The sequence below is a fragment of the Sorex araneus genome, chromosome 10, assembly GCF_027595985.1.
Source record: "Sorex araneus isolate mSorAra2 chromosome 10, mSorAra2.pri, whole genome shotgun sequence".
Classification (NCBI taxonomy): Eukaryota; Metazoa; Chordata; class Mammalia; order Eulipotyphla; family Soricidae; genus Sorex; species Sorex araneus.
In genome coordinates, this window is record NC_073311.1 from 18512603 (window position 1) to 18536730 (window position 24128).

General features: G+C 35.6%; 1 protein-coding gene across 6 annotated transcripts in view; it reads right to left on the reverse strand.

The window, feature by feature from the left end:
* Nucleotides 1–682: 682 nt before the first annotated feature.
* The window catches only part of NAP1L1 (nucleosome assembly protein 1 like 1), a 37575-nt gene continuing 14129 nt past the window's right edge, over nucleotides 683–24128 (reverse strand). For 2 of the 6 annotated variants that reach the window (XM_055118214.1, XM_055118217.1), the window contains exons 4-15: nucleotides 23272–23374; nucleotides 14357–14498; nucleotides 13862–13942; nucleotides 12661–12789; nucleotides 10819–10890; nucleotides 9548–9687; nucleotides 8673–8818; nucleotides 8555–8574; nucleotides 7441–7563; nucleotides 6392–6421; nucleotides 5842–5892; nucleotides 683–4397 (exon numbers count right to left, since the gene is read on the reverse strand). In XM_055118214.1, the coding sequence (XP_054974189.1) occupies nucleotides 4362–4397; nucleotides 5842–5892; nucleotides 6392–6421; nucleotides 7441–7563; nucleotides 8555–8574; nucleotides 8673–8818; nucleotides 9548–9687; nucleotides 10819–10890; nucleotides 12661–12789; nucleotides 13862–13942; nucleotides 14357–14498; nucleotides 23272–23374 (1073 nt within the window). In that variant the 3' untranslated portion in view covers nucleotides 683–4361. Of the gene's footprint in view, nucleotides 4398–5841; nucleotides 5893–6072; nucleotides 6169–6391; nucleotides 6422–7440; nucleotides 7564–8554; nucleotides 8575–8672; nucleotides 8819–9547; nucleotides 9688–10818; nucleotides 10891–12660; nucleotides 12790–13861; nucleotides 13943–14356; nucleotides 14499–23271; nucleotides 23375–24128 lie in introns of those variants that run through there. The other 4 variants (XM_055118219.1, XM_055118220.1, XM_055118216.1 and 1 more) reach the window with 3 other exon arrangements.

The following is a 24128-nucleotide window of genomic DNA, read 5'->3' on the forward strand; positions in this document are numbered from 1 at the left end:
TAATACAGGTGCTTGTTCACCCAGCATATCCTGTGCACCACAGGATATGGTGCCCTCCAAATAATGAGACTCAGGCTAGAGACAGGGAAGGAAGGAAGGCACTTGCCAAGCACGTGACAGATCCTGGTGTGAATCCTTGGCACCACATATGGTCTTCAGAGCACCACCAGGGGTCACTCCAAAAGTAAAAAATAAAAAGGCTTAATTTTATACATCACTTTGACATTCAGCAAATCAACATAAGAAAACACGCATTTCCAATAAAATACACATTTAAAAAATATTTTTACTTCAATTTTTGGGGGGCACACCAGCAGTATGCAGAAAAATATATGTAGTACCAGGGTTGGTGGAATATAAGGCAAGCAGCTTAATGCCTATTCTATCTCTCTGGCCCCAAATCATGTTTTAAAAGTAGTTGATTTTTCAAAACCTAGTTGATATTAGGTAAGTGAAGCAAATTGTTTTTGTTTTAAAAAAATTAAAGTAATTTAAAAATTGGGCATAAACTCACTTACTACCCAATATAAAAATTAACCCAGTGTACTTACTTTGTGCTGCCAATACATTACTTCTAAATCTTAGTTTATTTTATACTTAAAAATTAGTCAAGACCTTGATTTCCCACCCCAATGCAAAAATCTATTTATTTTAAAAAAAAAAAACAAGATACAAAGTATACTGTGTTTTTAAAAATATAATTAGCCAACACAGCAATCAAAGTTACTTATGAATCATACACTTATCTTTAAAGTTCATACTAAAACAAACATGCTTCCATCTTCTGAACTCACTGGTCCTAAGAACTGGCTTAATGTTAAGGTTGTATTTTTACCTGGATTTCTAAAACCAGTATACAAAAATCATCAGTAAACACTTATAAGTTAATCTCACCATTATCATTTACATTTAACTTTTCAGGTATTAAGAGATTTAGTACTTTAGTAAATTACCTAAATTATGAGCACATATTTTCAAAACAAAATCCACTTCACGAATATCAAGTATATAATGTATATATGTAAATATATACAATGCATAAGGTCTTAAAAGAAAAACTAAATTAGCATATGGGTTAAATTTGCTATATGGTAGAACATATGCTGTTTCTTCTAAAGTATCTAGTTATTATGTACATTGGAAGTAGTCCAAAAAATAAAAGCTACAATTTTTCTAAGACTAACTAACTCATAAAAATGGACTCATTCTGTATCAAGCATTCAAAGAAAAACTGAAGGTTAAACAGTTTAATATTCTGCATGGTACGATTAAGATTTTCACAAAAATACAAAGTGTTATCTTTATTTTTAGTAATGGGAATGAACTCAATGAAATGGACTCAAACCCACAAATGTCTTAAAAGCAGCAGTAATATACAGTTAATTCTTATCATGGGGCCTTATCATAACCATTTAAACTCATTTAACTATTTACAGAATAATGAAAATATTTTTTATTAAAGCTATAGTTTCCTTCTAGGTTATTAAGTGAACTTAAAAGAAAATGGAGGTAGAATCCCATTTTTTAAAAGTACCTTTTCTATAAGCTAATTCCAAACAACTTTCATGTGATATAAACACCAATACTATTTCAGTGGACCAGATATAGTAATTAAGAAATTAGATATAACTTTTAATATCTGTATCTACTAAAAAAAAACAATAGATTATTAGAACTGTTCTTTGTTAATTTATCCTACTGATGTGGTTATTAAAAGATAAATTTTTTCCAAAGTATTATTTCCTATGGAATTTTACCATTTCTAAAGAGGAAATAAACTAGGGAAATGTAGCCAGTGCCCAGGCTAGAACAAACCTGAGAAATTAGAAATAAACAAAATCTAAAAAATGTCTGTAATTTAATCAAGTAGAATCTGTAGAAACTGGCGTATCTTCTGTTCTAATTTTCTACTACTTAGTAAGGGCGTTGAAGTTGTCTCACTTTATTGATTTACAGGCCACTGTGGCCTATGTAAGGAACATCTCTACTCTGTACTTACAAAAAAAAAAAGGTATATTCAGATATTTCTTTAAAAAACACCCAGAATGTCACTAGTACATTTTATAAAATTAAATGCAAATTTTATTAAGGACTTCAAATTACAGCATTTCAAAAGTTTATTCTATTCCAGGACGAAATAGAACTATGTATGAATTTGAGAAATGGCATAAACACTGATACTCTTTAAACATTTTTATTAAGAAAACAAATCCTGCAAACCACAACCCTTTAAGTAACAAAATGAAATCCTATCTACCTTCACTTTGGCAACAGCTATTTCCTAAAAGAATGGGGGGAGGGGCAAAGGGTAGTGGTTTCTGCTAATTCTTTAAGTTCACAAAAATGGGATTCTATCTTTAGTCAAACAGTTTAAAGTTCAGAAAAAAAAGTTACATTAGATGAGTGATGAGTAACCCCCCCCCCACCCAGTAGTCAGCAAAGATATCTGAACTGAAGCAACCAAAGTTATTTTGAAAATAAAGAGTAAAAATGTGAGGTGTATTCAAAGTCTTATCCCCCACAGACTTTTAATTGGTTAAGGATTTCCAGTAGTTAAAAATTTAAGAATGGATAGTACCATACAAACAGCAAAAAGCATTCAGACTCCAAAACTAAATGTTCCAAAATATAACTCAAATGTCTGAAGATGACCCCAGTGTAATTTTGTTAAGAGCAGGAACTCTAAACTTTCCAATTATAATCCAATTAGCCCATATTAAAGTTCACCACCAAAAAATTAACAGTAATTAGCCTGAGGTATTTTAAATGTGGCTCTACAGTCTAAAATTTAATGGCAATTTTTCATTTCTAAAATTTAACTTGTTTCTACTTTAGATCTCTGTAGATGTGCTACAATACGGCCATAACTACAATGCCTGGAAACACTCACCGGGCCTCCTTCAGTCACTCGCCCATTCTTACTATTGAAAAAGGAGCCACACAAAGATCCAGAAGTGTGGCCTGGCTAGATCCAGCTTAGAAGTACTCACTGAGCATTTGATTTCCAGTTTGATTAGCCCTGGTATGAATAATATGCTATAATATGCTAAAGATCATACTTGTGGCACAAACAGGTCCAAAATTTTAAGATTTTAATAAGAATGAAGAACATTTCATAAAATTTTAACTAATAATGCTTTAACACATCTGTGAGGTAGTTTAGTGAACAGTACTACCCATTTGAATACATAGATAACAGAAGCATGGGTAAATGACAAACTCATACTTTAAGCAATAAAACTTGGAATTAATTAGAGGCTTGGGTCCATCTCTCTAGTTCTAATAAAAGAAAATAAAATTTAGCTTCAATCACTGAGAAAAACACTACATTTAAGAACGCTTTTTTCTTTCATTTTTAGTTTCTTATTAGATGTAGTACTTCTTCCCAAGTCAGCGCCCTGTTTTTCAGCAGTATAATAAACTGGGAACGAAGTTTAGTTTTAGCTAGGTCTTGCTTCTACCTGAATTAGTACAAAATTAAGACATTATTTTGTGAGAACTAAAATTATACTTGACACTTTTATTTTAAACTGGAAAAACATAAACAAGCAAACAAACAACAAAAAAACTTGAAATAGGCTTGTCAAATGATGTAAATTCATCCTTTCCAGGGAAGCAGAAGGTAGACCCTACCACAAAGAAGAGATGCTTATTAATGGAGGTTAAATTTGAAAGTACAGTTAAAATAATGAGTGAGACTAACTTCTGAAAATTCTAGGCTTTATTTGTCTCCCTATGATAACCAAAACTGTACTATGGAATTAGATTTCTTTACAATTAACAATGTTATCTACAACACAAAAATCCATGAATAATCTAAGTAACTGAGAGTGGTCTTACTGGAAATTCTTAACCATACACTTGTCTGGCCAAGCCCCCCCATCCCAATGATGAATAGTCTTAGTAAAGTCACTACATTTCTATAACAAAGTAATGAAAGGCACAGTTAATGCAAGCAAACTTAAAATCCATTCAACTACTCCAGCTGAATAAAATATTTTGGTTCCTGTGGGGAAAAAAATTGTCAATCAAAAAAATGCTCTATTTGGGGGCTGGAGAGACAGTCTTCATTTTTATAGCTGTTATCTAACAGCTACAGGTTAAAAATACTCTGAAAGAACCAAATTATGTAGCAATGGATGAACATGCTTGAGAGAATCTGTGCCTTCAATGTATTTGGCAGAGGAATCATAGTTAAAATGCTAAGTAGAACAAACTGGTCTTTAAAATATCAGTTCCTCTCCTTAAAAAAAATTACTGAGTCTACTAAGAAAATACAAAAACATAAGGCTGTAAGTAAATAATGGTTGTATTTAGGTTATTACAGTGCAGGTTATCCTCAAGGCCACACACATCATGCTTCACTGCTGCTTGCATTCTGCTGGGTTTTGATCCTTCTGTTAAAGGAAAACAAGAAGTCAATCTACCTTTTTCTACCTGCTTCAAATAATTTTCTTATAGTAACTCTTAGTTACCATATTATCTCACTGTTCTCTGAAAGTTTTTGCCAAATTATAGTATATATAATAGCAGTTCACCCAAATATCTGCATATCAGCAAAGCTAAAGTACATAAAGTCCATACTTTATATTGTAGGCTTAACACTATAAATAAAACATACTCTTAATGAAGGCAAAATGCTGTAATCTTAACAAAATAACCAATGTGTTAGTTGCTATCAATTATTCTGTTTAAAATCAGTTATTCAAAATATTAATTCCATTTGTAATTAGCTGCTAATGTAATTCACATCTGTAAGAATTAAATTCTATGGAGGCTGGAGCGATAGCACAGCGGGTAGGGCATTTGCCTTGCACGCGGCCGACCTGGGTTGATTCCCAGCATCCCATATGGTCCCCTGAGCACCACCAGGGATAATTCCTGAGTGCACAGCAGGAGTAACCCCTATGCATCGCCGGGTGTGACCCAAATAAGCAAAAAAAGAAAAAAAAAATTAAATTCTATCCACTGGGCTGAAGTGATAGTACAGTTAGTTGCCTTGCATGTGGCTGACCCAGTTTCAAACCCTGACATTTCATATGGTCCTGAGTCTACCCTGAGGTGAAACCTGAACAGAGCCAGAAGCCCTGAGCATTGCTGGGTATGGCCCCACAACAAAAACACCACCACCACCACCACCACCACCACCACCAAACCAAACAAACAAGAAAGTCAAAAAAGAAGATAGTCAAAAACTATCTTCTCCTGTGTCCCAGATTACATATCTTCTAAATAATTTTAGAAATAAAATTATCTTCTAAATAATTTTTATAATCTTTAGCAAATGAATTAAAAAGAAATATTTCAAATGAATTCTGATAGTTTTAAATACTTTGTGGCTAACCCTAATGTGGCAAATTCCCAGGAATAAGGAACTGGATGGGAACAGAGGGGCTGAAAAATATTTCAAAGACAGCACTGCTCCCCTGCTTCAGCACTCAAATAATTAAAAATTGTTCATTTGTTAGCTTTCCTTTGAAGGAAAAACCACCAGAGAATAAGAGCAATAAATAATTTATAGCATTTCTTTTGGATTTTCTTTTAAACAGTCTCCCAAGTAATTTAAAATATTTCTATTATTCCTAAAATTTGTTTAGAATTTTCTTCTACAACTTATTTTTTTAAAAATGCTCAAGATAGTATGTGATTAGAGTAGAATCATCGGGGTTGTCTGTAAAATACCAAGTCAGAAACAAAAACTTTGAAGTGTCTCAAGAAAAACCCATTAGTTATGTGCATTTGTTGAAATGCCAGAGGGAAATGGAAACAAAAACTTATCTAGCCAATGGGTTTTGTTGAAGACCATTTGAATGGACAGAAAACAGCACTACTTTTGCTCACCTTTGAGTCATAGTCTGGATCATTTTCCTCATCTCCTTCTTCTTCCCCTTCCTATATTAAAGTTCAAAATGCATCCATGAAGTAGGTACAGAGTATGAAGAAATGGCTCATAATGTAGGGAGAATTTAATACAATTTACACTACAGATCAACAGATTTTCATGATTACAGAGTTTGGTGACAATGCAATTTAATTTGAAAGCTTCTAATATGAAAAATTTCCCAACACAACTTGAGACATCCAGAGAGCTTTTATTGAAAAGATTTACTGCAGCCAACGTTGAAAAAGTTTACTGCAGCTTTTGACTTCTTCAAAGAGCTGATAACCCTGCAGCAGAACAGAATTATTTGAAATAAAAAAAATGTTCTGAGTTTTGCAATTTATTTATTGAAACCTTATACATACATTGTTTGGCTGTAGAATTCTAAAGTATTTTTTCCAAAAGCATTTTTATCCTCTACCACAGAAAGGTTATGGCAAAGAAATACACAAATTATTCAATATATTTCTCAATTGTTAAACAATGATTTGCTCATTTGGTAAACATTACCTCATCTGCTTCTTCACCTTCTTCATCATACTATAAGAGGGAAAAAAAGATGAGAGTTTGAATAAACCTGACAAACACCTAGAAAAAGCATTAGTTATATCAATCACTGTATCCACTAATTTCTAGAGAAGAAACATACTTTTCTCTAAAGTAAATAATTATGAAAACAAGGGCAACAAACTACAGAAATCATTCAGTGCCATTATCTAACAGACAAAAAAAATCCCCACAAAAACTAAAGAATCCAGTACAATTTTGGATAAGCTGAGATAAGACAATTATAACTAAACTTAGTACTTGTACAGTATATGTAAAACACAGCACAAAAACAGAACCTAAAGCCTATTTGTATTATCTCCATTCAGCAATAAAATAAAGATTTAATCCAAAACATTTGAAGAGATTAACTTTACCTCAACTGCTATTTAACATTCCTTTGTATAAAGTTGCATACCTCCCAATACTTTTTTAGTTACTTAAAAGCATGAAGTATATTTTGTCTACTCAGAGACACATACATAAAAAAAAATAAAAGATAAAATGACCAAGCATAATTTCACAAAATCCTACAAAAAATAATTTGCTGTAGGAAAAAACAACAAATCCCCAACATTCTAATAGGATTTAAAAGAAATCAGAAGTTATCTAAATAGTAGTTATGATAATATGCTATATTATGGTAAAGCATATGATATGCTCAACCTTTTTTATACCTGTAGATAGGTATGTGAACAAGTGGTTAAAAACTAGTGATCTATAATCTAGTTTCTTAAACAATGGGTTGTGACCGCTATATACCAGAATTCAAACTGAATCTAAGGGCTGCCAAAAAAAAAATCTAGCAACAGGAAAAGGTTTCTGAATACAAGATGACCAAAAATTCCAAATAAAGCACCTGGCAAATTGGAAGTTTCAATGATACATTTCTCAGACTGAAATTGATTTTAAGTGAAAAAAGTTTGAGACAGAAAAAAAATTATTAAATCTCAACAATTCTAATTTTCATACCCTCACCAATTAAATTTCATTGTAGAATTCAGAATACTTACATCATCATCATCATCTTCAATGGCTTCTCCAGTAAAGTATAACACTGATCTTGGAATTATACGCTCACGTAAAAAGTGACCAATTTCAAAGTCTGCAGCAAGGATAGCTTCAGCATCATCATCCTGTTTTGTTTTTATAAAGGTAAACACACAAAATTTGATAGTTTTGTTACTTAATTTAGCACATGCAAGACTCGGGGTATTAAATAATATAGAGAAACATTTAACTATTAACTACTATGTTACAAAATAATATACTGTATAATATATAGCATATAATAATATAATATATATTGATAATATATATCATCATCATCCCATTGATCATCGATTTTCTCGAGTGGTCTCAATAACGTCTCCATTCGTCCTAGCCCTGAGATTTTAGAAGCCTCTCTTTACTCATCCTTCCCAATGGTGCCACATTGGAGGCTCTTTAAGGGTCAGGGGAACGAGACCCATCATTGTTACTGGTTTGGCATATGAATACGCCAAAGGGAGCTTGCCAAGCTCTCCCATGAATAGACTAAAATATATGTATAATATATTTAATAATATATAATATAAATAAAATAATAGAGAAACATTTAAGTTTTACTTACAAACCAGAAACAAAAATTACTACTGCTTTGTTTTTTCTGGCTCACAAGTAAAATAACTTTCGTTACAACTAGAAAAAAAAGGCTTTTAAAAATAAAATCACGTTTCATTTGAGTTAGTTAACTTTAGGCAGAAATATCGGGCAGATCTGGTATTAACCAAAATGATTATAAATTAAAAATACTGAAAAGAAAAAAGAAGCAGAAATTTAAATTTTACATATATAAAAATCTAAACTACTTCAAATTTTTTTTTTTTTTTTTTTTTTGCTTTTTGGGTCACACCCAGAGATGCACAGGGGTTACTCCTGGCTCTGCACTCCTGGCAGTGCTCGGGGGACCATATGGGATGCTGGAAATCGAACTCAGGTCGGCCACATGCAAGGCAAACGCCCTACCCGCTGTTCTATTTTCAAATGTATATAGCTTCCCCTGCACTGCAAAACTCAGAACAAAAGGCCTGCTGTAAATAATCCATTCCCCACTTTTGAAAACATAGACAAATCAATTAAACTTACCAGATCTCCACTCTCAGGAACTGTAAAATTGAAAAAAAAAAATTATAATTAATACAAAATTAAACATAGCTTATAATAAAACAAGCATCGATACCTGCCCCAACAAAGTTCTATTTACCTTCAGGAGGAGCAAAGAAATTAAAGAAAGAATCATTGGAAACTGTTTTGGTCACAGTACGAACTGTCCCACGTCCCTTGTGTTTCTGCTTCTTTTTAATGGTTTTCAAAGTGACATTCTTTCCTTTTTTCCAATCTATCTGGCACCTTCAAATGTAAAGGAGAAGATCGTCAGCACATGATTCAATAGTTCAATAATTAGGGAGCTAAATTTTTTCTAAAGAATATTTTATGTAGAGGAAAACTTTGGTTCAACTGCTATCTGCAAAAGTACAAAAAAATATTTTAGCTGCCATTTCTGGCTTTGGGGCAGTACCTGGGCAGTGTCAGCGCCACTCCTAGCTCTCTATCCAGGGATCACTCCTGGTGATTCAGGAGACCAAATGAGGTGCCAGGGATTGAACCAACCACATGCACAGCAAGTGCCCTACCCACTGTACTGTCTCTCCAGCCCCCAATCTTAATTTCTCAGATTATTTCCCAAAAATACAAAAACCATTAGTACTATCAATTTAAAATGTGCACCCCAGGTGGAACATGTGCACTGGTGAAGGGATGGGGGTTCAATCATTATATGACCGAGACTTAAACCTGAAAGTTTTGTATTTTTTTTCACGGTGATTCAATAAAATAAAAACTTAAAAATAAATAAAATAAAATGTGCACCCCATTGGAAGAATATCTGCATCAAGTCAATGAGTCAGGATAACTCTAGGAAAGTAGGTATGTTCTTGGAACACATCACTGATAATTTAGATAAGGTAAATATTTAGACAACATATTTGAATTACACCAAGTGCACTGGGAGGAAAATATCAAGTGTCATAAAATAAAATACAAATTTAACATTCTATTATAAAGTAAAATTAAACTCACCCTGTACAACCCATAATTTCTGGTCCATCAAAAGAAAAAGGATCAGAGTCATCTGGTTCTGATCTCATCCGGTATGTCTTTGTCAATACTTCATTTGTGAAATATTCATTGGGTTCAAAGTGAAATTCTAAGACAAAACTCTTAAAAAAGAAAAAAAAAATCAAATTCCTATACCACAAGTTTCAGTATTTTGCTAAAGTATAATTTATGATTTTAACAAAGATAAAATTCTAAGCAGTAATTTTTCCCAAAATAAGGCTCAGATAAACCCAAATTATATTGAAAGCACAAAGTAAAAACTTAAAATTTATTCAATTCACAACTATTTAACACATTTACAAAATAGGTTAGGCACACTTGAATAAAAATAAAGGTCTCCCTCTTCCTCCCAAAAAGGACTTTAAAATTTAAAACCCAATTTAAAACCCAAATTTGACAGAGGAAAAACCCAAACTCACTACACAAAATTAGAATCTACAGACTAGAACATCTCTTCCCAAAGGATACTGGTGGTTTATGGAAAAAACTGTTCATTTTTGCTTATTTTTTTTGTGTTTGTTTTCAGACCACACCTGCAAAGTCCTCCTGGTGGGGGTCGGGGAAGTCCTCTGGGGGCCTCCCAGGCTGGGCACACACAGGCAAAAATATCCTACCTACTGTACTGTGTCTCTAGCTCTCAGAAGATGCTAATCTTTTATTACAAGCAAGGAGAGGTTCTCTCAACATCTATTTATGTAATTCCCAAACAGTGATTTTTGAAACAGAATAAATTTATGTCCCCTAGCTATTTGTTTTAATCTATTTTAAATTTGGGCTGGAGTGATAGCACAGCCGGTAGGGCGTTTGCCTTGCATGCGGCCGACGCGAGTTCGATCCCTCTGCTCCTCTCGGAGAGCCCGGCAATCTACCAAGAGTACCTCGCCTGCATGGCAGAGCCTGGCAAGCTATCCGTGGTGTATACAATATGCCAAAAAGAGTTACAAGTCTCACAATGGAGATGTTACTGGTGCCCGCTCAAGCAAATCGATGAGCAACAAATTGATGACAGTGACAGTGCTTTTAAATGCAGGATCAAAGAAGGGCTATTTCTAAAACAGTGTTTAAAGGGAGTACTTCTTAGCTGCCAGTCTCCATGGATTTCTTGACAAAAACCAAGATTATCAAGCATCAATTTTAATTTCTTCTTATCCCTCTCTCCACCCTTAAATATTACTTTTTACCTTCCCCTATATACCAAATATTACAAAACAAACTATTTCAAAGTTATTTACCATTGGCTGGCCAGCATCTGAGAATTTCACTTTGATATCTTTCAAATGCTTTAGAATAGGTTCATCATGTTCCTTTGAATAAAAAAAAATTACAATCAGTATCTATGACATTTTTAGGATTAGTAATGAACAATACTTAGTTGACAACTGATAAGTAAATCTTATATAATCTATAAAGCTTAAGATTAGTTCTCAGTGTGGTTTATACTAGTAAAACAAGTTTGCTTAAGTTCTACTTATACTGTCACTGGTAGAAAAAAAGTGACTAAATACAGAACTACATAATTATAGACTGAATGGGTCCAACAGCACAAAACCAAGTCTCACTAAGCATTTGCTGTAAAAACAAATGTCCCTTCCCAATTATAATCGCAGCCTTTCTCTTGCTACTTGTTACTTTTCTTCTGCTTGATCCATTTCTACTTTACTAAAGTAGAAATTAGTGATCATTAGAAATTCAATAATCAAAATTTAAAGTACTACAATACAGTTGGTAGTACCTTGAGATAAGTTTTGATTATGAGAGTTTCCCAGAAAAGGTGACATCTCTACTGATTTCGCAAAAACAATTTTTTCCCACTGACAAATAATTGTTCCAGAATAAAAAGGTCTCTTTTCTCCAAAGTCTTTCTTTTTGGGGGTCCACACCTCCTGGAGGCTCAGGGCTTATTCCTAGCTCTTTGCGCAGCAGACCATGAGTGGTGGGTGCCAGGGATAAAACCGGCCCGAGGACTGTTATTTTTAACTATGGTATCAAAGAGACCTAAACATACCAGCACAACAAAACTATCCTGATTACCTTACTATGCTTCCTTAGAAATAATTTTTTATGTGGTGCTATGGATTGAAACTGGAACATTACATGTACAAAGCATGTACTCTATTACTGAGCTATGTCTCCAACTTGAAAAAGTGTTTCAGAGTAAGTTAGTTAAAAGTTGAAGATTGGGGCTTGTTCTTCAAGCCCACTCTTGAATATACCTTGCTGGCTTTTCTCATGTTTCTCTGCTTATTTCTACGCCGGAAAAGTCTGTATTCTCTCTTAAACAATTATTCTCTTTCTATCCTCTCAAATCTTTCTAATCAAGTTCATTCAATAAAAGCTATCTTGCTTCACACACACACACAAAAACACCTAGGGAGATAGCTCAAAAGGCTGAACACTACATACAAGAGTCAATCCCCATCATTGCCACTGTAGTCTTGGTCACCCTGAGCAACATCAAGAATCACCTAAGAATTAAAAAAATGTTTTCTCATCCTACCTCCATACTAAGCTTCAAAAACAAAAGACACAGGGCTATATAAAAAAAGCACCAATTGATGAAAAGAACTGTAATCGAACGTTTCATTACTACACTTTTGTTTTGGGGACAGGGGACACACCTAATGGTGCTAATTGTTGCTCAGGAAACCGTATGTGGTGCTGGGAATAGAGCCCAGACTTCCCACATGCAAAGTATGCATTAGCCCCTTGAACTATTTCTCCCAGTCTCATCACTATTTTAAAATGAATCATATTTTATCACATTAAACATTAAGCTGCAGGCTGGAGCGGTAACACAGTAGAGAGGGCATTTGCCTTGAATGCAGCCAACCTGGGTTCAATCCCCAGCATCCCATATGGTCCCCTGAGCACTCAGTCATTCCTGAGTGCAAAGTCAGGAGTAACCATAAGTATTGCTGGGTGTGACCCAAAAAGCCCAAATAAATAAATGAAGCTGAAAATTTCTTATTATTCAAAAAAAAAAAAATCATTCTGCAACAGTCAGTAATAGTCACTACAACCATTTAAAACTTCAAACGATTACTCTATAAAGTAAACTGTTTGCAAAAATTTACCTGAACCATATCACTGAGCAAGTCAACGTTCTTAAAGACAGTTAACCAAAATTCAGGAATTCCCTTGGGGTCTTCTTTTTCTTCATCTTTTTTCTCATCTTCAATTGTGACCTTGTCTTTCATCTCCTCCTTGATAAAAATAGTACACATTAATGCATGCCTAGATCACATCTCTTGATAAAATATCATATGCCCGTAATTCACATGCAGTAGCAAAGTATAGAAACAATAAACCTGGATAGGGAGATAACATAAAGGATTGGAACCCTGGGATCAATCCCAGGTACTAAATGAACCCTGGCACTGCCAAGTATAGCCTAACACTCCAAACCAAAGAAAATACTAGCCAACCCTTTATTAGCAATTACAACTTTTAGCAAAAGAAATTCTAGTCCAGGGCTGGAGTGATAGCACAGTGGGTAGGGCGTTTGCCTTGCACGCAGCCAACCCGGGTTCGAGTCCCAGCATCCCATATGGTCCCCTGAGCACCATGGAGTAATTCCTGAGTGCAGAGCCAGGAGTAACCCCTGTGCATCTCCGGGTGTGACCCAAAAGGCAAAAAAAAAAGCAATTCTAGTCCAATTGCATAAAACAATGCTTCTACTATACATGCCAAACTTTATCTCTGTAATACTGCTACTACCATAACCCTCCCAGAAAGAAAACCCTAAGGTCATGAGCTTTAGTGAAAAAAAGTTTTTTTTGAGGGGAGGAAGTAAAACTAAAGACTTTGAGCACAATAACCAGAAAATGCCAAAAGATCTAAACCTTATTCAATGCCTCACACCTTGCTGAACTAAGAACTTAGGCTATTATATTCTTTTATCAACTAACATTAAAATAACAATGCTAAAATATATGGTCACTACGTATAATATAGATGAGAAAAAACATATATACAATATAGCTGTACCTTATATTTTATAAAATATAAATATATTTTAGTACTGATTTGCCTAACTCTTCCATTTATCACTAATTGGGCAGGTCACTTTAAACTTGAATTTTTCACTCAAATAATGGGACAATCCTTTGCATGTCACCATTAAACTCAAGGAGAAACAACAATGACAACACAATGTAAGAGAACATACTATGAAAATTCAGATACCAGCAGTGCCAAGTTTAATAAAGACTAATCTGTACTCACTAATCATCTTAAATAAAGAATAATTTCCCAAAATTATTAAAAGATACTAACCGATATTTCATCTTCCTCATCTGGTTTCCATTCACATTCTTCTTCTGTAGGTTCATAAATTGCATTAATGATCTCAAATCGCTGAAATGATAAAAGTAAAGCTTGCCATTAAAAATCATGAACACCCAAGCTAAAAGCTAGCTAGTCTTCACTGTGGACTCAGAATTAATATATACCTCACAACTTTTAGTGCTATGATTGACAGCTTTTTTTTCCCCCTTGCTTTTTGGGTCACACCTGGCGATGTACAAGGGTTATTCCTGACTCTGCACTCAGGAGTTACCCCTGGCTGTGTTCAGGGGACCATATGAGATGCTGGGAATCAAACCCGGGTTGGCTCCATGCAGGCAAATGCCCTAACCACTGTGCTATTGCTCCAGCACCAACAGCTTTTTCAAATACTTCTAAAAACCATTTATTACCCACACAGTTTTTATTTCCAGAGCTTTATTGTCTTCTCAAATTTTAGATACGTGAAATAGTATAAAGCATTACCTTATCAAATAGAGGCTGATAGAGAACAGCATACTTTCTTTCAAGATCATGAACTTCCTCATAAAACTTGGCTTCTATCTGTGCACATTTAACTTGAAGGTTTTTGAGAGCATTCACTCGTCTTTTAACTACCCTAGGCAAGCTGAAAGAGTATAAAGCACTCGTTACAGAAAATCACAGTAAAACCTATACTTTTATCATATTAAACTGGAAAGTATGAAAGTTAGTGATAAAGCAAAACAAACACAATTAGAATTCAAATTAGATACAAATACATACACCTCTAAACCTTATAAAACATTTTAATCAAGTACAGTAAATGGGTAAGGTGAAAATCATAAAATCAACCTTAACTCTTTCATCATAATCTCAAATTCAATACTAGATGCATCAATGCTGGCACCTTGGCTACAAAATGTATCAAATTATCTCAAAATATATCAGAGTATCTCAAGTTAGTAAGTCATCAAATGATCGCCTTAACTTTAAGAACAGCAGCAACAACCTAGAACTAAACATGTGAATATTGGCGGAAAGGATGGCACGTGACACCACTTGTCCAATTTTAATTTTTTAACCTGGAATTTGAAATATTAAAAAATTTAAGGGGGATTTTAAAAAATAACAGCTTTACTGAGGTATAATTTATCATATAATTCAATATGGAATACAGAGTTAAGGAGAGTATACACACCTATATTGAACCCTTTGAAGAATGACTAAATTATAAATTCTATCTTCCCTCCCAAAATGTCTCTAACTTCAGAGAACCTAAAAACCCCGAATCCCCTTACTTAACCACTATTTTAGCTGAGATAGCAACTTTTTCTTACAACTGAAAATAAAAAATTTAATATTCCGTAAAGACGGTAAAATAGGGCCCAGAGAAATAGTACAGCGGGTAAGGCACTTAACTTGAACACCACTAACCAGGGTTCTATTACTGGCACCTCCAAGAGTGATGACTGAGCACAGAGCCAGCCCCTAAGCAAACAGATATGCTGCAAAAACAACCACAGAAAATAAAACTGCCTGAACCACTACCAGTATCTCCAAAACAAATCAAACTTTAAAACCAACAAGAAACTATTTCAGGCAGGAATAGGCAAAACACACACAGAAAGACACATACAACCTCTATGTACAGAAGAAACAATTTCAAGCAGGGATGAGCACACACCAGACAGTCAGCCTCTCCTCTCCTGTCTCACTGAGTACAACATAGTAAAACCTACGAGACTATGCCCTCCCAAGGCAAGGGGGGAAGGGGCCCGGAACGGTCAAACAACTTTGAATTCCATTTACCCTCTCACTGCCTTCTACTTCTTGAGAATGTCACAAATTAGAACTGTCACAAGCTATGTCTAATCTTCATCCCCCCTCATATTAATTATTGGAGTAACTGGTATCACCTCAGTACCCCTCAGGTCACCAGTAAAGTTAATACAAGTCAAATGTATTGCTCAAATTTGAGCAATAACAATCTCTATGAAACCTATCCTCTGAAGCAGAATTATAAAATTAAGAACTTAAGAAATAGGGAAATGGTTACTATAAATACCAAAAAATTGAAAACAAAACAGGAACATTAGCTATGAAAAATAATGTGAGTAAAATAGTTAACCTACACATAAAATTAAAAGGATAGGTTCAATTGGAGAGAATAAGTCTGTGAAGCTGACAACCTCACCAGAAAGGAACAGGAACATTAATGAGAAATGGATGACAAAATTAATTGATAAACAGAGAAGATGAATTATCTTAAGAAGTAAGAAAAATCAGAGTAAATCAATAACCTCTTTGAGAAATGGCAGCAGCAGCAACAGCAGCAAAAAAAGAGACTCATCTTCTTGTAGAGGGAACAGGCAGCTTTCCCGCCCCACCCTATATGTCACGGACATACTGGTGTTTCTCCCGGGATAACTGTGGGGCGCCCTCGGAAGGGCGGGCCACACTGTCCGACTCTGCCCAAAGCTCCAGCGGCCACACTCACGCCCTACCAGGCCAAATGGCTTAACTCAACTGCTTCACTAATAATCTCTGCTAGCACCAAACAATGAAAAATTTCAGGTACCCTGATGTCCAGGCTTCGGGAGTCTTTAAGAGTGAGGCAGACCAGAGCAGATTCTTGCAGCCATGCATTTTGACTGCGAACTGAACTACAACCTCGTGCAGCCCGGGGAGGGATTTTTTTCCCTCTCCACCCCATTTTTCTGAGCGAAAATGGCGGCAGCGGCAGCAGCCACGCGGTGAGAGCCACCCTCTAAGACCCCTACACCAGGAGGTAGGACTTTCTTTAGTGACGTAGCCTGTAGGTGATCCTGGGAGGGGAGGTGTTCCCGGCGCGCCTTCCGCCCAGAGATGAACCAAGAGCCGCGGCACGAGAAGCAGAGCCTCCCGCCTACTGACTGTGATCCTGAGGTCTCCTAACCCATTTTGGCACCAGAGCAGATTCTTGCAGCCATCCATTTTGACTGTGAACTGAGCTAAAGTATTAGAAACCCAAAACCGCGCGGCTGCTATCGCGGCCGCGCAGGCTCAAAATCTTCACTTTTACCAAGGAAGAGAAATTATTAGATGATGCTTATTCAGCAGGCCTGATTGTTGGGGAAAATTTCCAATCAACAATAGTGAGTTCTGTATGGAAATATGAAATGTACTCAATATATAGAGAGAATAATGGGAATATCATCAACTACTTAGATGGGGGTGGGGTGGGAGGGGGGTGTATTGGGGTTCTTGGTGGTGGAACGGGTGCACTGGTGAAGGGATGGTGGTTTAATCAGTATTTGACTGTGACTTAAACCTGAAAGCTTTGTATTTTTTTTTTGTTTTCACGGTGGTTCAATAAAATATTTCTTAAAAAAAAAAAAAAAAAAAAAAAAAAAAAGGAGAGAGAGAGAACAAACTGGAATGCCCTGTCTCAGAGGTGGGGTGGGGTGTGGGGGATGGGATTGGGGGGTGGGAGGGATACTGGGTTCATTGGTGGTGGAGAATGGACACTGGTGGAGGGATGGGCTCTCGAACATTGCATGAGGGAAAAACAAGCATGAAAATGTGTGAATCTGTAACTGTACCCTCACTGTGACTCACTAATTAAAAATAAATAATTAAAAAAAAAAAAAAAAAAAAAAAAAAAAAAAGAGTGAGGCAGGCTCCTCCCTGCCCCAAGGGACCCAGCTCCAGTTTCCAGCCCCAGCAGATCTCCACACACCTTACCCACGAGTGAACCTGTTCCTGGACAAATCATACCTCACACCACCCATACTCCAAGAGTACTGCACCACATTTGATGGGGTTTAAAGTAGGAGGCAACTAATCTTAGAGGGAAATGTTTTTCTTTACAGATATATATAAGCACACAAAGCTCAACCTTTAACAACATGTTAGTGATCTCTTATAGAAGGGCTCAATGGTCCCTGGGTGAAATACAACAATCTTCACACTCTTTCCTCTATGGAAATTTTTTAATAGCATTTTCAGAAGTTTTTCATAACAATACAAAATAAATTATTTCAGTTCTGCTTTGGGGCAGAAGTTGGGGTTCAGGATGGAAACATCCAAAATATGACAGTGAGAAGGTGTAATGGTGGTGGGATCGGTGTTCGAATATTACATGTAATCAAATATTGTGAACTACCTTATAAAATAAAAAAAAAATTAAAGAGTAGGGGCCTGCAGCTTCCCAGCCTCCCCATCCCCCATGTACTTCCCTGAAGCCCTGGCAGCCACGCCCACCCCACCGCACCCCTCCCACCCTCCACCTCACCAGTAAAGCCAATTCATTGGCCTAAACACTGGACCACACAGCTTCTATTCAACCACAAAACCTCCTAATTCTTCAATACTGAAATTCCAGTAGCACACCTAATTAGATGGGAAAGTAACAGAAAAACCAGCTAAACTCAACAAACTAAAACAACACAGTTGGCTCAACTAGCAACAAACAGCTTGGTAAATCCTTAGACAAAGACTTAACTCCACGATGAAACATAACAATTTTCACATACAAATTTGATTTTTTTAAACCTATCAATTTTAATACTGGAGCTTTATTATCTAATCAATTTCAACTAGAAGACTAAAAAAAATTTTAAAAAAGAAACTATGGGAGAAAAAAATCCTAAAATGTTACTAAGATGGGGGCTGGAGCAATAGCACAGCGGGTAGGGCGTTTGCCTTGCACGCGGTTGGCCCGGGTTCGATTCCCAGCATCCCATATGGTCCCCTGACCACCGCCAGGGGTAATTCCTGAGTGCAGAGCCAGGAGTAACCCCTGTGCATCACCGGGTGTGACCCAAAAAGCAAAAAATAAAATAAAATAAAATATTACTAAGATCTATGTGTATTTAAAAATATATATTCTAATTGTGTTTGATGAAAAACTACAAAGGAAAAGCAAGTCACACTGACATCAGGTTTAAAATGACTAAGAAATTAAGTGATTATTTTTTTTTTCTTTACTTTTCGGGTCACACCCAGCAATGCACAGGGGTTACTCCTGACTCTGCACTTAGGAAATACTCCTGGCGGTGCTCAGGGGACCATATGGGATGCTAGGAATCAAACCCGGGTCGGCCACGTGCAAGGCAAATGCCCTACCCACTGTGCTATTGCTCCAGCCCCTCCTATGTGATTATTTTAAAGATAAAATATTTAAGAGCTTCAAGGTACCAATTTTATACCATACTATTATTCAAATATGGAAGGGGAAAAAAATCCTGCATGAGATATACCAGGCTTCAGCAAATAAGCCACAGATATTTACTAACCATAGAACTAAGAGATCTATATTTGTAAAGAATGTAGATACTGGAAAAAATAAGAGGGATTAGTAACATATTAGGCTGAGTCATTTTACTATAGAAAAACTTAGAATGTATTGTCTTTGAAATGAGAAGATATAAAATTTTAACTATTCAGTGGAGCAGGAATGCACACACACAGGCACACACACTCACTTAGGGGCCAAAGAGATTATAAAGTGAGTAGGGCATGTGCCTTGCCTGGGGTTTGGTTTGATCCCCAGTATCCTATATAATCCCTGGAGCACCGCCAGGAGTGATTCCTGAATACACAGCCAGGTGTAACCCCTGAGCATTACCAGGTATGGCCACAAAACCAAAACCAAACAAAAACAGTACTTTAAAAAGAAAAAAAGATAGCAAGTAAAATCAAAGACATATTACTTTTAAGAAATGCAAAGTTTGAAACTACTAATAAGAAAGCAAACATTCACACCAGAGTAAAATTAAAAGGATGAAAAAAAGACATGCCAAGTAAAAGAAAAGCTGGGACAGTTCAGGCAAAACTTTCAATAATTGGAACCAGAGCAATAGCATAGCAGGCACGGTGTTTGCCTTGCATGTGGCCGACCTGGGTTCGATCCCTGGCACCCCATAAGGTCTCCCAGGAACCACCAGGGGTAATTCCTGAGTGCAGAGCCAGGAGTAACCCCTGAGCATTGCTGGGTGTGACCCCCCCCCAGAAAAAAAAAAAACCTTGCAATAATTTTGTTATATAAATAATAATCCGTTTTGTTATATAAAAAATGGGGCTGGAGCAACAGCACAGCAAGTAGGGTGTTTGCCTTGCACATGGCCAACCTGGGTTCGATTCTTCCGCCCCTCTCGAACCGAGAGTATCTCACCCCACGGCAGAGCCTGGCAAGCTACCCGTGGCTTATTCGATATGCCAAAAACAGTAACAACAAGTCTCACAATGGAGACGTTACTGGTCCCCACTAGAGCAAATCAATGAGCAACGGAGTGACAGTGAAAGTAACTGTTATATAAAAAAATAATCCCTTACTAATGAACTAAAATAAGAAAGTCAATATATCATAAGACATGCTTAATAATACAAAATCGGGGCTGGAGCAATAGCACAGCGGGTAGGGCGTTTGCCTTGCACACGGCGACCCGGGTTCGATTCCCAGCATCCCATATGGTCACCTGAGCACCGCCAGGGGTAATTCCTGAGTGCAGAGCCAGGAGTAACCCCTGTGCATCGCCAGGTGTGACCCAAAAAGCAAAAAAAAAAAAAGATACAAAATCATAACTGATGAATTATACATAGAAACAAATAAAAACTAAGTGTAAACTATTTTGCCAGGTGGAGGGATCAAGGTCTCACAATGCAAGGCAGACTCTACCACTGACCCAGCCAGGGATCATGCCCAGCAGTATCTGGAAGACAGAAGTATTTGCTTCCCAGAAACTGTTCAAACAGACAATAACCAGAAACAAAGAGAATCTGAATGATATAAACCCAAGCTATTTAATTTTGGCATAGTCACAGAACATTTACAAAAACAGTAATAAGGTAAGAAAAATTACAGGTCAAATTTTCAAAATCTAATGAATAAGCATGTAGAGAAACTGGAAAAAGCAGCAAACTCAAATAAGGAAACAATAACATTCCAGCCAGAAGAGCTCTAATAAATATATAAAGAACCACCAGAGGTCAGTCCTGAGCACAATCAAGAACAGCCCCTGAACACAAGATGTGGTCCAAACCCCAAACACGAAATGCAAGATTACACAACTGAAACCTAATAGATGAAAAACTATAGATTATGTAAAGGAAAAGTTACTTGAATGTATTATACACTAATTAATTTGAGGCTTGAATAAACATAAACATCTCAAAATATAAAAACCTCCAGAACTAACCTTAGAAAACGAGAAGGTGGCAAATCCCCAAACCCTAAAGTCCCAAGTTCATTTTTAGAAGAGTTCTAAATACTGTTCAGTGACTAATTCCTTCCTCCTAACTTGTTAAATCCCCAGTATTTCACATAGTCTCCCAAGTACCACCAACAGTAACCACCAAGACCTATGAGTGTGGCCCAAAAACGCAAATTGAAAATAAGTAAAACCAGGCAAGGACAAATGACCATTAAAAAAATTTTGCTGTACTTTCATATATATATATGGATATATACAAACTCGTTACATTAGTCAAAAAGAAGTGTAAATAAAATATTGATTACTTAGTAAAAAGGTGTAACAATTACACATCATGATAAAGTTTACTGATCATCAGTAAAGAGTAAAAAGAGGCTGCTAAAATCTCAGGGCTAGGACAAATGGAGATGTTACTGGCGCCCCCCCCCAGCAAGCTGAGGAACAATGGGATGACAGTTGTACAGTGATACAGTGATAAAGATTATTCCAGGAATGGAAAGCCAGTACAATACTGGAAACTTTATTTCCAGATATATATATATATATATATGTATATATATATATAGTATATAGCCTTAAAAAGATCAAAAGTTACTTGAAACTGACAGACTAAAAAAATGTAAGAATTCAGACATCACACTTATTGAGTTCCGAGTAAGTATGAAATATTTAACACAGTACTCAAAGTCCTGGCTGGTGTTAAAAAGAAAAATCAGCCCTGGCTGACGGTGTAATGTGATTACAGCTAAAAATTGTATTACAAGAATTAGCCAAGAAAAAAAAACAGAAGAAAGCTTTGCAGTAAGACAGAAAATATGACCCGAATATAATATGGATGATAACTCAACAGTAAAAAAAAATTTTCTGCATACAAATATCCTGCATACAAATATCAAATAAGTCCAATTAAACAGAAAAAATACTGCTCAAAGACAAATATAGGTGCTTACAAGAAAATGAATAGTACCACAAAAGATAGTACCACAAATAAGAGAAGAACTGATAAAAAAAAATCTCACTAACAAGAGGAAAAAAGGAACTGGAAGACTTATTACACCACATACAAAAGTGAACCTAGAAATTTACTAAATATAAAAGGCTAAACTAGTCAGTAAGTTATGTCCGTAGAACTAGGAAAGATTTAACTTCAAGAGAACAAGTCATAAGTTAACAATGTTAATGTAAAAATTAAGAACTCTGTCTATGGCGATGCTACTAATAAAATTAATGGAAGTGACACATCAGATTTTATAAGTGTAAAACAGATAAGGGATTAATGTCCAGAATATAAACTCTAAAAAAGACAGAAAACTCCAAGAGGAAAAAGAATAAAGGAAACACATGATAATCTAGAAGGCTAAAAATCAAAGAAACTTAAGTACACGTAGGGGAAGAGAAATAGCTCTTGTCTAGAACACATGTCTAGCACATGCAGGTTCCAGAGATTGATCCCTGGAATTAAGTGCCCTCCAATGCAAGCACTACTGGATGTAGCCCATACAGAAAATAAAAACTGACAAAATAAGCCTATGCCTCTTAGATTTCTAAGACATAAATAACTGTGATGCTGAGTTGTTGGCAGAAACACAAGGGAAAATGGAACCTTCATGTACTAGATAGTTGTTCTTAAAAAGCAACCTAAAGAACTGAAGGGTTGCATATACCAAAACAAGTCCAAACAAGAAATTCTTACAACGTTCTGTAAGAGGATTGTTACATGGGAATTTGTACTGATGAAACTGGAAGGCAAACTAGGTCCATCAAAGAAAAAGGACATAATAAGATACAGTGGGCACACATCACAGAGAATCATGTAACACTTAAAAACTAGAAACTACTACTGAGTAAAGACCCATATACGCAGCAATCAAATCTTAAAATAAAGACTTATTAAAAATTCCAACCAAAAAAACTATTTGAAAAGTTACCAACTTGTTTAATCACCAATTTAAAAAAAATGTGCATTTCTTCTGAATCTATTCTTCTAACAAATCTCAGCTATGACAAAGATCGGTAAGTACTTAACATGAGGATGAATCTAAATAAACTTTAAAAGAACCTCTAACTTGGTGATATTTAGCAAAATCTTTCATTCTCAATAATCCTACACTAATTACTAGTAGACATTAGCTTTCTATTTGCATATAAATTCTAGATGGTCTACAAAATAGATACACCTATAATGATGACAACATAAAGTAAGGAACTGTGGAAAAGAACTTGTACCTTTCAATGTATCCTGTTGGTGTTTCTACCAGACCATCAAGTCTTTCTTGAAGGGCTGCAAGAATCTGAGGATTTTGCATCATCTGAACAGTCAGCTGACGCGCTTAAAAAAAAAAAAGCATCAAAAGGAGGATTTTATGAAAATTATAGGCTATTTTAGGATAATCCAATAAAGAAGTTTTCCTGACTAGTTCATAAAACTGCTGAGTTAGGATGCTAAGCAAATTCCAAATGAACTAAATATTATTTCTCACGGCCACTATCATACCTACTATGACAATATTTTCTCTTCCTATATTGTGTTTTTACCCACCTTGCATTTTGGAGAAACTCAAAGCTTCTTTCAGATGCCTATCTATAATATAAGATAACCCTCTGAAGGCAGATACTATCAGAAAATGCAAGTACAATAAAATTGAATCTGGGAGCTAGTGATGTGAAAATCTGATGGCTGTATGTAGTGTCCTTGCATGTTGCTAAAGAGAAAAGTGGACAGTTCTTAGGGAGAAGGGTCTTTTGGGTAATGGGATGCACTACACTGCTGATGCTAGTGTGGTGACAATTGTACTCACATAGATATGTGAATCTAAACCTCTAAAACTGCAAAATAAAGTCAACAACAACAAAAAAATTTAGTGTTAACAGTCCAGAGAGCATATTTGTTTCTGAATAGAGAAAGTTAACAATTTAGATAATCAAAGGCAAAATTTGGTTATTAATGGTGTTTAAAAATTATCTTCAATCCAAATGTTTTATATATGTGAAACAACTTTTGCTATATTTTAATTCAGATATTATATACAAAATCACCAATAATTTTTCCAATTTATGGATCAAAGGTCAATTTCGATGATTAA